At 38.5% G+C, this 15181-nt stretch overlaps 1 protein-coding gene across 4 annotated transcripts in view; it reads left to right on the forward strand.

Annotated features, from left to right (window-relative positions):
* Positions 1–311: 311 nt before the first annotated feature.
* CAMSAP2 (calmodulin regulated spectrin associated protein family member 2) overlaps positions 312–15181 on the forward strand; it is a 79628-nt gene continuing 64758 nt past the window's right edge. For 2 of the 4 annotated variants that reach the window (XM_063165551.1, XM_063165553.1), the window contains exons 1-2: positions 312–755; positions 12568–12827. In XM_063165551.1, coding sequence (XP_063021621.1) covers positions 617–755; positions 12568–12827 — 399 coding nt within the window. In that variant the 5' untranslated portion in view covers positions 312–616. The remainder of the gene's footprint in view (positions 756–12567; positions 12828–15181) is intronic. The other 2 variants (XM_063165552.1, XM_063165554.1) reach the window with 1 other exon arrangement.

The following is a 15181-nucleotide window of genomic DNA, read 5'->3' on the forward strand; positions in this document are numbered from 1 at the left end:
CAGCCGCCTTCGCCCATCCAGTGCGGCAGCCGCGGGTGGAGAACCGCAGCGGCATCGCCGAGCGGCGCGGGCAGCGGGGGCCGGCCGGGGCCGCCGGGCAGCGTTGGGGAGCCGGCTCTGCTCCCGGCCCGCAGAGGCCGCCGCTGGGACGGTGCGGGGCCGTGCGGCGTTTTGGGGCTGGACCACGGCATTTTGACATCCCGGCGCTGGGAAGGGCCGCGTCCCGGCCTGAGGCGGCTGCGGGGGCCCTGCCGGCGGCTCCCGCCCCGGGCCGGGGCACTGGCGGCCGCCTGGGGCGCCCAGCCCTGGCCGCGGGGTCTCCCCAGGGAACGCGGGGCCGGGGCCGCCGGGGGCATTTCTTCGGAGGCGGAGGGACGGCGGCGTGAGTGAATTGAGACAAAGAGCGAGGAGGAGGAAGAAGAGGACACTCGGACTCGGCTACATTCCTGTGCAGAGAAAGGCGGGAGGCGGTGTTAGCCCTTTACGGACAGCTGGGTCCGGCGCTGCTCTCAGCTGCTGTCGGCGTATTTACAGCCGGCTCTCCCGGCCGTGGGAGGAGGAGGAGGACGGAGAAACAACCATGTAAGTTCTCAATTGCCGGGGGTCCTGTGAGAAGATGGGGGATGCCGCAGACGCCAAGGAGATGAGGAAGACTTTCATTGTTCCTGCCATCAAACCCTTTGACCATTATGATTTCTCCCGAGCGAAAATCGCCTGTAATCTGGCCTGGCTGGTGGCCAAAGCCTTTGGGACAGGTAGGTGGCGTCTCCTTCTTCCCTTTCTTTGATGCTGGTTCCTGCTTGGTTGCTTCGCTACTGAGGACGTGAGAGCCATTCCCTGAGGAGCGGAGAAGGGGGGGAGATGTGTGGGAAATGCTTTTGGTCTGTTCCCTTATCCTTAAGATCTCTTACCATTTGTGAGATGTTTTCTTTTTCCTTAATAACACTTAGTTTTTTTGGAATAGTCCCACTGTTTCCATCAGTAAAAAAAATTTGTGTATTGGCATCATATTGTTTTCCTTGAGTGAATCGATCTCTATAAATAGTATTTTATTTATTACTCTGGTCACACTTCTACAATGTGAAAAAACCCCAGCAATCTACGTCTGTCATCTTGAAAATTTTCCTGGTATTGCTTAGGAGCAGAATTGGGGACTAGCAATGGAAATGGGTTCTGACATGTGTGACAGTAGCCTGTAGCCATTTGAGTGGTTCAGCAATAAGAAGGGTTTCAGGGAAAAGAGCATTTAGTGCCAGGTTTCGGCCTGCACAATACAGAAGGCTCTCCTTGTCTGTAAGTGTAAATGGAATCGATTTGTAATGCCTCCAAAAGGCATCAGTGCTCTGTCGTTGAAAACCTTGGACCTTGAGGAATACCAGACCTATTATTCTGTGCCTGAAATATTATTTGGCCTTGAGGAATACCAGACTTGCAGAGGTCTTCTGAGGGAAGCATTTTGAAAATTTACCAAGCTGGGGGATTTTTGTTTGGGTTTTGTTTGTTTGTTTTGGATTTTTTTTTTTAGTTTTTTTTTTTAATTAATTTTTTTTAGCTTTTGGGGGGGAGTTGGGGTTGTTTGCTTATTGTTTGTGGGTTTTGGCTTTAGTATAGCTGTAGTGTTGTAATAATTTAATATTCTGTTCATTAAAAATAATGGGGTTTTTTGAAAGGTAAGGTACATATCAACAATCAGTACTTTTGCCATTGTTTATTTAAAAAATAACAGGAAAAGGTTCCTTCTTATGGAGTACTGCACCTTTTACATTTAGGGCCAGGGTGCTGTTATGTATTTAGCCAGGGTTAGGATGTATTTAGCATGTCTTTGTGGGACACATTTCTGGGAACTCATATTTGATGCAATGCTTCCAAAAAGTCACTTTTAAAGTGCTTGAATCTAGTGAAATTTCAGTGAGTGCATCACTTTAAAAAGAAAGAAAATATAAAAATATTGTTTCCATATAAAGATTTGTCAGTAAACTCTACTTGCTTTTCTTTGTGAAATCTGGACCAATAATATTTTGATATATGGCTTTATTAGCTATGCAGGTATGAGAGGTAAAACAGTAGGGAAAATTCTTGGAAGTACCTAATTGAACATTTTCAGAGATCATTATATTTTTAGGTAGCTTGGTTCCATAGGGTTTACTCATAGGATTCTGAGTGTACAATGCTTGTGCAATTATATAACCCAGCCTTCTAACCTGAAAACTTTTTTCTACTGGAGTTTGACGGATTCCCAACCTATGGTTGAAATGTCTTGATTCATACTTGTTGAGTTTCTATTGCATGTGTAAAGCCACTTGCAGGGAACTTTTCTGCTACTTTTTATAAAAAGTGTCATCCAAAACAAATTCCTTGACTCTTTCATGACTGGGATTGTTCTGAGATGCTCAAATAAAACATGATCAGGGGGAATAATTGCTCCGTCTGCTCTCTAATCCCTGCAGTAATGTAACAGTAGGAAGAGAGGTAAGCACACACATTTGTAGTGTGTGGTCCCAATTCATTGTAGTGTTTCTGGTCCCAGTCCTTCCACTAGGTTAATGTAACTAGAAAGGTCAAAGAAAAGTTTGGCTGAAGTAGGGAAAGACAGTATTCAGGACTTGCATGTCTGCGGTACAAATGCTTCCTTTATCCTTGGAGTGAAACAGAAGAACTGACCTTCACCTTTTCCAAGAAGGAAGGAAGTTTGGGTTGGTTAAATTATTTTAGTTCTTAGGAATAAATCACAGCCTCAGTCATGTCTTCTAACTATTGCTATATACATTTGTACAGAGAAAGACAAAGGATGATTAGTGTGTTTATGGGTGCCACATTTTATTTCTTTTTTTATGCTTGAAGTATTGAAGTTCCCTAAGCCTGCAGGGGAAGATGAAGGGTTTTTCCCTATGAAACAAAGTAATGCAGTTCACTTTCATTAAGGAAAAGCATAGGTTGTTACAATCATGTATCCATTAAAGAAATCCAACTCTTTATGTATCAAAGGGTGCATCTTTCAGTGGATGGCTTTCACAGTCTTAAAACCATATTTCAATACAATCGGAGTTGTGGATACAGCTTGACTATGTGTTGTGCATTTGCTTTGAAAAATACTTAGAATAGGTACTGTTCATTACCATTAATAATGACTTCTGGTGTTTCATTGATACCTGGGTCCAAAAACTCAGAGAAAAATTGTCCTTTGCTATTGTCCTTGGTTAAACTGCAAGTGTAGAGTTTGACGCACAACACAAGCAGGTCAAAAGAAGTTGTCCTATTAGTGAGGTGTCATAGGAGAGTAAGAATGTATTAACAGTCATGTTGGTGGCATCTTGTATGAAGAATTGGCTAAGAAATACTAATTGAAGAAGGAATTCATACTTAAATATTGAGGGTGTAGGATTTTATATCAGTGTTAGGACATGTCAGATTAAATGTTTTGTAATAATCAAATTGTTTAAGTGACACAACTTGCAGTAACTGAAAGGGAGAAAATTAACAAGTGTGAAGTATAAAAGGGGGAACGTTTGACTTTAGAAATTAAATCTGTAAATACTTAATTTCAGCCTTGTCTCCCAATGCTGGTTTTTCAGTATAGAAAAATTTCTTCCCAAAGAACTGGGTGAACTGTATAGACGCTATAACCTTCAACTTAAAAGTATGATGGGACTTACTTCATAGAAATAAGTTGAAAAATGTCTTGATGTTGTGGTAGTCTGTGCTCTTTTTATTTCTAAAGGATGAGAATTGTGTTTCACTGTTTTGGAATGTGAAGTTTTTGCCTTCTCAGTCTGCTGTAGTAATAGAAAATGTGCCTGAAAAATTTGTTATTCATCCATGTTCCTAAAGACAGGCTGAACTAAATATACATCATTCCTGACAGATGTTTGTTTAGCCTGTTTTTTGAAAATCACTAATTATAGACTTTCAACGGCATGTCTTTTAGTCAGTTTGGACCTTATTTATTTTTAGATGTTTGAGCAGAATCTTGATGTCTTTTGCTCCCTTGTTAAGCCATTACTTGCCCTCTTCCTGGTGCTTTTGAGAATGGTGGGCATGTTACATTTTTATAACCCCTTTCATACAATAAAAGCAATGTCTGTTATATTGCTTAGACAAAACAGACTTTTTTTCTTTTTGGTAGGTCAAACTTTTTTTGCTCTCTGTGTTTATTAGGGGTTTGGGGTTGTTTGTTTTGGGTTTTTTTTGCTTGGTTGGTTTTTTGTATAATTTTTTCCTGTGGTTGGTTTACATGAGCTCTGTACTTAAATCTAGATCTGTTGGTCTAGCTAAACCGTTACTAATACAAGGTAAATTTGAAAAATTATTTCATGTTTCCAACCTATAATACTCTGATTTATTCACTAAAATATGATGTTTGCCATTTCTGCCTCAGCCTAGAATTGTTGACTCATGCAGTCTGTGATTCACTGTAGCTCTATCTTTCTCTGCAGAGCTGCTGCCTACTCAGTTGTTCCCATCCTATAATTGTACTGTTGTAGGTTCCTGCTTTGCAGCTATACTTACATAACTGCATCCTATTTCCAAACCACTCCTTCCACTTATCAAAATTATCTTGAATTATAATTTTGTCCTCCAAGGTGCTCCCAATCCTTCTGTAGCTTGGAATCACTTCTCTACAACCTTGTCTAGTGTGAAGAAAGATGTGAGCTCTTGAACCTGGAAGTACATGTTCTTCCCATTTGGTAGGGGACATCTGAGTACTCTTGGAAAATGGTTTTTCAAACAGCTTTTCATCCAACTTTGTAATTAAAAGTTAAGAATATATCTGTGTCTGATTTTCAGAAAAATAGGAGAAGAGTTTTAGATCAAGTTAAAGCTGTTGCTACTTTACTATCCATACAATATATTATTCTGTTTCAGTAATACATTTAACTGGTTAGCATGAGATTTTTATTTTTATTTTTGGACAAGAATAAACTAAAAGCAAAATAAAAACTACAAAAGTCTGAGCAATTGCCATAAACATTTTTGTGTTTTCTAAAGTAAAAATAAGATAGTCTGTATACCTTTAACCTTAAATTTAACATTAAATATATCCTTTATGGGTATTTGAAGCAATAGCTTACAATTGCATAATCTGCAAGTAAATATTACCCAAGAAACCTAAAATAGCTTTCTCCTGATGATTAATGTTTTCAGGACTGGTATGTGGCTACTTACTGCTCTTTGCCCATGTTGCCAGCAGAGCCATGAAGGGAGGAAATGAACACTGTGTGTCTGACAGAAACAAGTTGTAGCTAAATGCTCTCATCTGTTGGATGTTGCAGGCCAGAGCAAACTTTAATCTTTTTCTAGCAGAAGTAATTTCTTCACTTGTATTCAGTCTGGCAAAACCTTGTAGAAAGGTTTGGAGTTCAAAAACAAATGTTTGAGATTCTTGTGAGAATTTTTTTATGTAGATTTCAGTACCTCTCTGAAATAGTTGCTGAAATTGATACTTCAGTCGGTCCTACTACAATCAGTGGATTAGACAGATCATCTACTGAGATCTTTTACTTGGAAGGTGGTTGTATCACTTCTTTCTGTAGAGCACGTTTGTAATGTAGTTTGAGTGTAGATCACTTTTTTTGAAGTAAATACATAAAATTGTATGAACTTCTGGATCTGTTGGGTTCGACAGAGCCCTCTGAAGTTCTGTGCGTGTACAAGTGTAAAGGAAGGTGATCAGTGAGGGGACAGTTGCAGGATTGGCAGCTGACAATGGACCTCCTTTGGGGTATGGAATCTGTTCTTTCCATGAGCCTTTGAGCCTGTTTGCCTTTTCCACTCTGCTTGTCTGCAGAATGTAACAGATCTGACAGAGACTGTAGCCAAACGCTCACTGATTTCAGGTGATGAGATTAAATATATTTCTTCTCCCTGTACCTGATTTCTCTTTATATTTTTTGAACAACCATTGCACTTACTACTGAAAATATAGTTTAAAATTTTCCCCTTCACCCTATGATTTATGGTCATCTCTTGTGTTGCTTGATTGACTCCATGTTTGAGGGTGGCTCTCATTCATACTTGAAGAGTATTTGTATGCTGTTGATCAAGAATGTGTCACTTTTTCAATAAGATATTTTAATGTAAGTAATTTCCATTCTACAGTTAGCACAACTGGATACAATTCTAGTCCTGAAATGAGTAACTTTCAATACTTGCTCTGCTAAACTGAGAGCTCTGAATGATTGTTTTTGCTGATCATTCTGGAAAATGAGGATATAAGTGAAAAATTCTCAAGACTTCATAAGAAAAGTAGAGTGAATTCTTCCTCATCTCCCTTCCTTTTTGTTTTGTGCAATTGGACAATACATTATTACTGCATCAGGTGGTAATAATAACCATTTCTGCTACAGAGTTGAAATGTAACGTTTGAAATCTATTTGCCAAATATTAGATTTGTATACTTCTAGCTGTTTCCTGCATGTTTTCTTTTATTCAGTTAAAAGCAGTCTTACACTAAGAGAAGCTGTAAGCTACACACCCAAGATGATGTGTCCATTCACATCTACTTATGGCTGGCAAAAGCTTTTCTTTGGCTTAATGAAGTCTAGTAATAAGTTAAGAAATGTTTTCTCTAATTTTCTGAAGCAGCTTTTTCCCTACTCCATAGGATATTTAAGTCATGACTTGTCTATAATAGTCAGCAAGGTGCTAGCTGGGTGAGATAGGATTATAATTATAGTATTGTCTTTACATTTCTCATAACTTGCCTCTCCCAAAAATAAGTTCTGAAGGCATTTATGTTAATGAAAATTGATCCCCTTATTGGCAGGGTTAATTCTAAGTAATTCTTTTGTTTATTAAACCTGAATCAATACACAGGTTTGAGTAAATGAGATGCTAATCTTCCCATTTTAATAAGAAATGCCAGTACCAGACACATTCTGTAGGTTCTGTGAGGAGCACTTCCTGTTGTGCTGCTGAAGGCAGAATATTGGATGGCATAGGCACTTACTGTGACAATTAATAGAGCATTTCTTCTGTGATTTGCAGTGTTCAAAGAACAACTGAAGTCTGGTTAGGCTATGAAAGTAGAGCTGTGCTTGTTTATTCCTTGAACGTTTTGGAGTTGGTTTGTGTTTGGATTTTGGGGGATTCTTTAGGATTTTGTTTGGGTTTTGTTTTTTAATTGTTTTAGTTTGAGGGGTTTTTGTTTGTTTATTTTTTGTTTGTTTCCTTTTTTGAATGAGGAATCTCTTTTAAATGCAGAACAGCTGTTGAAGCAGTGGATAATGCTCTATTTTTGTAGCATCTAGAGGCAGGAGGGTAAGATCTGTTTATTCATAGTACTTCTGTGATGCTAAATTCAAGAATCTCTTGAGTTCATCTTAGCAAGGTGGACAAAGCTAAGAATGGTTATACTGAGGCTGAGTGTGCCATCAATTGAGTGTTGGCCTTTCAGATACTTGTCTCTAGACAGAAGTACACCTACAGCCTGCTAGCCAAGAGCAATGGAAGTGGCAGATTGATTCAACAAACCAAAAAATAAAAATTATTTTGTAATCTCTGCTCTCTCATTTTGAATTCCGCTTCCTGATTAAGAGTCTTATTTCTTGATAGTGTCTCCAAAATGAAATAGTAAATTGAAATGTCTCCCTCTTCTATTGAGTCCACTAAAAAAACTCACTAGAAGTTGAATAATATAATTCTGTCTGCTCTGACCTGTTTTCAATTCTTGGACTCTTGACTTCTGTGCAAGCTCTGCTGTCTTGTGCCCAGATTGTGAATATGGCACCAGAATCCTCGTTGGCAAGTGGGAGTCTGAATGAGGTAACTTGACACAGCCACTTCCTGGCAAAAGCACACCTTTGCTGAGCTGCAGAACACCAGCAAGTCCATTAAGATTTGGCATACATTCATCTGCTGGTTTGCACTAGGAGATGGTTAAAGGTATTAGAATTTTCATTAAACAACTCTGTATTATATCTCAGTCTTCTACAAATATTTTTTTCTTCTCAATGTCTTTATGCATTGATGTCAGTAACCTGTAGAGAGGAAGTTTTCTAGACTGAGGCTTAATGTGGCCTTGTGGCTCCCAAAAGTGATGGCATCATTTAAATAGAAAGCCCATGGCAAAATATTTTAACTTGTTTTATTGTCCTCAGGAATTAAAAAAAGGAAAAACAAACAACATGGAGACCTTGTTGACAAAGACTTCTGAGCTTTTGGGCATTCTTAAGGGAAGCATTCATAAATCTGAAATTGTTCACTGGTATAAAGTTGAAAAACTCAATAGTTGTGTAAAGGATTGTATTCATCTCTGTGGAAGCATGGAAACTTTACAAAAAACCCAATTTGTTTTGTTGTTATTATTGTTATAAGGTTTTACTTTATTTCAGTTATTAAACTGTTTTTATCTCAGCCTGCAGGATCTGCCTTTTTCCAGCTCTCCTCCCTATCCTCCCATCCCAGCAGGGAGAGTGGGGCAAAGAGCAAGCAGCTGGGCAGCTTAGTTGGAACTGGGGTTAAATCGCAACAGGGAGCAATGATTATCCTGCATTTGTTTTAAAACTTTGAATAAGCTCTTAAGTTTTTCTTTCTTCTCTAGAAAGAGCATTTACAGGACTTTTCATTCATTGATCATTTATGAAAAATCACCTGAAGATACATTGATTACTTTTTTGAAGTTAACTTGGTGGTTAAATTTGAGTCACAGACTTGGGCTAATGTGGTATTATTTCTTTTTTGTTCTTTTCTCTGTGTCTTGAACTTGCCCGTTAGCTGCATTGATTCTCTTCATAGTACAATATTTACAAAATTCAAAATGTCAAAATTATTTCCAAAGCTGTGGTCCTGCTCACAATTCTAGGAAAAAATAGGGTGGTCATCTAGTTCAGCTTCCTTCTCCAGGAAGGGCCAGCCTCAAAGTTAGAGAGGTTTCCCAGGGCCTTGTTTTGAGAGTCCCTGTGGATGGCACTTTCACAGCTGGGTCCCCAGGCAACCTGCACCTATGCTCTTGGTCTCTTGAAAAGCTTTTCCCTTGCATGGGCCCATGAGCCCTGCCTTTATCCAGGTGCATGTTTCCAAGGCCTGTTGGTGCTGGCAGAATGCAGGCAGATCCTGCCCCTTGTCTCCAACACTGTCCCCCGTCTCCTGTGTCACCTGCATTGCTTGTGTTAGCACTCAGTGTCCCCATACACCCCTCTGACATAATTACCAGGCATTTCAAGGTCAGTTGGTGTTTTATGGCAATATGTGCAACAAGGTGTTTCTGTTAAAATGGGTCATTTGCCTCAGAGTTTAATCTTGAATGATTCTTCTTTGTCAGCTGGGCGAAGGAAGGCTGGTAAAATGCACGCATTGCAGATTAGTGTTAAGATTCTTCTCTGCCTAGCAGAGCCTGTGTAACAATCTCTAGTCCTGACAGAATTGTTAATAAAGGCTCTTGACCCTGCTGATTGTGCTGGTAATCTGCTGGGAACTGATGGAGCCTTGAAATTCCCTGCCACAGGACTCCAGAGGCAGCACATGCCAATTCTGGAAGGACTTCTATCTGAGATAGTTTTCTGTCTGTTACCTATCTGCTGTGGGGGTTTTTGTTTCCTTTTTCAACTCTAACATGAGAGCACAACTTGAATCTTCTATCAAGAGCTATTCTGATATCAAACAGTTTAATATATGTTCTGAAGTGGGGGAAAGTGCCATGTTTCTGCCTGTGCAGAGGGAAGTCTGACAGGAATTTTTGTGAATAATTCTGATCTTGTTGCACTAAAGATTTCTTGTTTGTGTGCTTTCACATTTTTTATACATTCAGAATATGCCTGTAGCCACAGCTTCTCTTCCTAGCCCTTTGTTTCCTTATTTTATTTTTCTAATAAATTTATTTTTCTGGTTTTTTTTTTATGAAGACCAATGAGTTTCTTTTCCAGATTTATTTTTGTGTATGCCAATGAAGTAAGAGAAATGGCATACATGTCATTTTGTCTTTTTCTGTCTTTTCAGAAGCAGAACTAAGCTTTATAAATAATTCTATTTGCCTTTGCTAGTCATCATGTTGATTTTTTTTTTTAGCTGTATTGAGTTTTTAATTACAAAATCCCAGCAGCGGATGTCATTCTTTAATGATAAATGTATTTATTGCATCTTGTCACTTTTGTATGTGCTTCAGTGATACAGAAGAAGAGAATTAACAGGCATTGGGTTTGTTATTTACTGTCTTGAGATTTCTCTTCTGGTTCAAATTTTCAGGCTTGAGATCTGTCTTTGTCTTCAGTGAATCTGAACCACAGAGTATGTGACTTCAGTTTGAGTGTAGCTAAGTACTCCTGCCTCAAGAGGGTTTTTTTATATAGGAATGAGGCTTTTTAAAGTCTTCTAAGAAATTAAATTTGTCTTTATCTGTTCCTCCCTGCTTCCCCTCATCCCCACTGAAATTGTCATCTGCTTCAAAAAAGGGTGTGTGGATTTTGGTTTGGGTTTTTATTTGGTTGGTTGGGTTGGGTTTTTGTTGTGGTTTTTTTTTTTTTTTTTTTTTTTTTTTTTTTTTTTTTTTGCCTCTTTCAAAAGCAAACTCTGCTGCCTGTGCATTGTGAGATATTTACAAAAAATGTTTTCTAATCCTCTCTATCTTGAAGAAGTAGCATAAAGAGAGTTGGCATTTGGAATTGTAGAGGGTAAAGTCCTGGTGAGAATTGAGCTCCCTGATACTGGAGATGGATCATTAGGGACTTCAGAAATAACAAGTTTAATATTTAAATAGAGTGTAGTCAAACAGGGAAAAGAAAGAAGGTCAGGTAGAATTAAGATAGATGAAAACAATACCTGGGGAAGCAGGTATCTAGCAGCTCTGAGATCCTCAATTAGAAATGCTTTGTGTTGGACTGGGTGACTCTGGATCATCATCTGGATCACAGTCAGCTGGGAAGTGGAAGAGAAGATGGAAATATCTCCTGACACCAGTAGATATTTTTGTAAGCAGTTTTATTATCATCTTGTAAAAAAGTAGGCCTTCTTTACAAGATGATAATAAAAGGCATTGGATTTGTGTTTTAAAGGGCAGAGTAGTTGTGCTGATGGTATATTTTGGTCTCTATTCTAAAGCAGAGCTGTCAGTTTTCTTGCCAAATTTAGGTTCATGGTTTAAGCAAGTGACAAACTATGTCTCTTTCCCTTGATACTCTGAATTGGCAAAAGAAGCAGCAATATCTTACCCTTTCCTACCACCCTTCCAGCATTTAAAGCATGTGTTAATATTTCTTTCACTTCTTGCACTCTGCAAAGCGTGTCTTCCCTCACAACTAGAAGGCAGCTGGCACCTTGCAGAGCCCATCATGGCAGCACATGAACTGCAATAGAATATGTATGAGGAAGAAGATAATCTGTCATTATCTTGTGATGGCATGTTCTGTTTTTTCTCTCTCTTCTCCTGCTCCACCCTTGCTGGGCTGTTTACTCCAGACTGATTCAAACCTTGTCTGTTTAGCCATTTATCCAGCTGAAGGCAAAGGGAATAGAAACTTGAGTTGCATCACTGCTTTCCTATGCACTTATTTTTTCTTCTAGCAATTAAATAGGGTTTTTACATTTGGACTCAGGAAAAGAAACACATGCTCTTTATCCCATAAATGTTGTTGGCTTAACTAATTTTACAACAATAGAGAATGAAATTCTTCCAGGAGGAAAATGAAGCATCTTGCAGTGTGTATGCCTGAAAATCTGAAAGTTGTTTTCCACTTGACTCATGATTTAATTTCATCTAATACCATATTTAATTAATATATAGTTGCTACATTTGTGGTAGACAATTATAGTCTGCCTGTATTGTGTTGTGTACAGTCTTTGAAAAAATTGTTGATTGTCTTGGAATGCTAATTTTGGAGTTAAAAATCTCAGCATAGATTTGCGTGGCTTTCTGTGGGTGCTAAGCCAGCTTGCTGAAAAAGGATTAAAACCAGAATTTTAAGGGAAGTCAGTAACATAACAAGGCAAATAAAAACTTAGTATTTTGTCAGAGAGAAAGTGATCATATTTTTTATTCTTTCTCCATTCTTCTGATTTCAGTCAAAAGCCCATATATTTATGCTTAACTGCTGAATTGTCATCATTCTGTGATGCATGACCTTTGAAATAAACAGTGTAGTAATCAAAATTCTCCTGCATATACAGAAACTAGAAGGCTGCTGTTTGTCTTGAATTTTTCTGTGCTGAAACATAATGTTTCACTTCCATTTTGTTATTGTAATAGAGTCCAGGGTTTGTGTTTAAATGGTGTTGTTCTGCCTTTTTATGTCTGACCTATATAATATCATGCCAAAGGAAATGAGAATGTTTGGGCATGTATTTGGAGAAGCCAAGAAATTTTAATGTAATGATGATGTAAACCACAGGTTGGTCTTCTGTTGTGGCCTTTGCAATGGGAGACACTTTGAATTTTTCTCAAGTTTCTATTTATGGTTCAAATATTACCTTTGTATGAAATTTTCCCCAGAATTTTATAACATAATTGCTGACATAGACTTTGGCCTCTCCACTGGGTTAAGCTTTCTTCAACATAATTTTGAGTTCACATATAGTTGTAAAAAATCCCTTAATAGTCTAACTGTCCTTTCTGATACTGACTTGTGCTCTGTTTTGTAGAGAATGTTCCAGAAGAGCTCCGAGAGCCGTTTTACACAGACCAGTATGACCAGGAGCACATTAAACCACCTGTTGTGAACTTGCTGCTGTCTGCCGAGCTCTACTGTCGTGCTGGAAGCCTTATTCTCAAGAGTGATGCTGCAAAACCACTTCTAGGTCATGATGCTGTTATACAAGCCCTGGCACAAAAAGGCCTTTATGTCACTGACCAAGAAAAGTTGGTGACCGAACGAGATCTTCACAAAAAACCAATTCAGATGGTGAGTGTTCCAAGCTTGTGTGTTCCATCTCTTCTCTCCATCTGTGTACGCCCAATACCTGCAGATCTGTATTTTAAAATGCATCATTATGTTGAAGTATTTTTCACAGGAGTTCAATGGGATTCATTACTGGGAAGTTGATAATTGTTTTGGTTTAGGAGTTTTTTTCGTGTCATTAGCTGTCAGTGCAGGTGTATTTCTTCTGTATTAATGCTAGAATACACCCATTATCTTCCTACTTAGTTAAAATGTTACATTTTTAAATATAGCAGTGACAGTATGATCACTTGGATTTCAGATTTACAGTGCTGACTCTAAGTGAATATTTCTGTGTTGCAAAAGTTTGAAAACATTATTCTTGGGCAGAAATCTTTGGTTAAAAGCTTGAAAAAGAAGTTTTAATGGCAGACAATTCAGCCTAATAACTTTGAAGAGTCACCTGTTGCACATTAAGTCAATGTAAAACACACAACAAAAATATGTCTTTGCTTTATATAACTGCTAATTAAAGCATTAGTTCAAGTGATGAATGATTCTATTAGTAAGCTTCTAAGTCATGGGGTTTCTGCTTGGTTTGGAGTCGAGTTATAAAAAATTACCTGTAAAAAGGATGTCTACATATGTTTGTTTAGCAAATGGCAGTATGATAGAATAAGATGCGAATTCACTTAATTTAAAGTGAAATATTTAAAATGTTCACCTTTTTATATTTGTATTTAATATAGAGAATAAATTAAGTAAACAAAGTATTTGTGGTCAGTGACCTGTAGCTGCCTCTAGAATGAAGGTGTGTGGTAATGAGTATACTATGGTGATCTTGGAGGTGTTTTCCAATCTAAATAATTCCATGTTTCAAGTGATGAAAAAATTTGGAGGATACTTGCAATATTTGTGGGTAGTTAGGAGTGTTCCTGATGTTCACAGAAGTCAAAGTATTTAAGAAACAAACTTTTTGACTGTTTATGTTTTTGCAGAACTTAATTCTGTTCTTGCTTCTGAGGGAAAATAAGGTTAATGACTTGCATTTATGAGCCTCTGGTTACTCCATTTGATTCTTTTAATGTGATCCCTGTCTAGAGTAGTTGTAAAAGTCATTTCTTCCCAGAGTTCTCAGTTGAAAAAAAAGGTGTTAGTATTATCTAGTTTGGTTTGCTGATGTTTGATTTAGTAATTCATATTGCTTAAAATGCACTTCAGTAGTCATTTTCTATTTCCCCATGCCTGTGGGGCTGTTTGTGTGTTTTCCCGGTGTTGTTCAGGTACAGTCAGCAGGAAATTACTGACACATGAACATCATAAGAGTTGATGTCCCCAGGTTCCTGCTGTGCCCAGGGCACTGGTCCCCACTCCAGCACCAGGAACAGATGGGTGCACTGTTGCTGTTGTCAGTTCACAGCTGGGCTGTGGCAAGGACAGGGAACACAACTGGCTTGGGCAGAAACAGCCTTGTCCAAAACAACTGCTGCCAAAGAAGTGGCTGAGAAGTTGGAGTCTCCATACTAATGTCCCAAGCCCAGGAGTTTTACTTTGTAAACCATGCTCTTGTTCCTATGCAAGTTCCTAGCAGCAACATTCTATTTTAATTGGAAAGCCTCAACCTTTTTCCTTATTATGCTATTAGTAAAGTTGGCAGAGAACTTCAAATCTGGCTGTTGCAGTATTGACAGTCGTTTCCCTTGATGCCTTCCAATACTCTTTCCTATTATTCCATATGTCAGTTTCTACAAGTCTTACAAATTTAAATGTATATCCTGTTTTAGAGCATGGGATATTTTTTCTTTTTCAATTATGTAGAACAGAAAGTTTTCATTTGTAATGAACACATATGTTCCTCTAGTAGACCAGATTGTGTTAAACCCATGTAAAATGTACTTTTGAGTAATTTAATAGAACATAGTATGGTTGTCATTCCTTTTGCTAGCCTGTCTTCCCCAGGAATAGGGGAAAGATGTTAGTGGATATTTCTTATCTTCTTAGATGTACTGTACTTTCTCTAGCTGAAAAGGGGTGAGCTACAATACAAAATGGAACTATGGAAAGAGATTGGAGTATGGAATGTTTTAATTTTGCACGTGTATTATACCATGTGTAGCTGTGGCCAACAGACTTGGAATTCCTTGGGCTGGATGTTTGCACAGTGACGTCTGTGGGGATTAATTGTTGACTTAGTTCCCATGTGAGCCTTTAATGAAGCAGGCATTTTGGTCCTCTCTCTCTCTTAGGTGGAACTTTTCTTGGAAGGACCTTACATATTTAAGTCTGCAAAGTGTAGCAAATGGATGTGCTGCTTTTGCTGGGGTCAGGATAGATGACACTTGGCTCGTCAGTCCCAGCTGACTTGGCTGCATTAGTGT

This window comes from Melospiza melodia, chromosome 11, assembly GCF_035770615.1.
Source record: "Melospiza melodia melodia isolate bMelMel2 chromosome 11, bMelMel2.pri, whole genome shotgun sequence".
Taxonomy (NCBI): Eukaryota; Metazoa; Chordata; class Aves; order Passeriformes; family Passerellidae; genus Melospiza; species Melospiza melodia.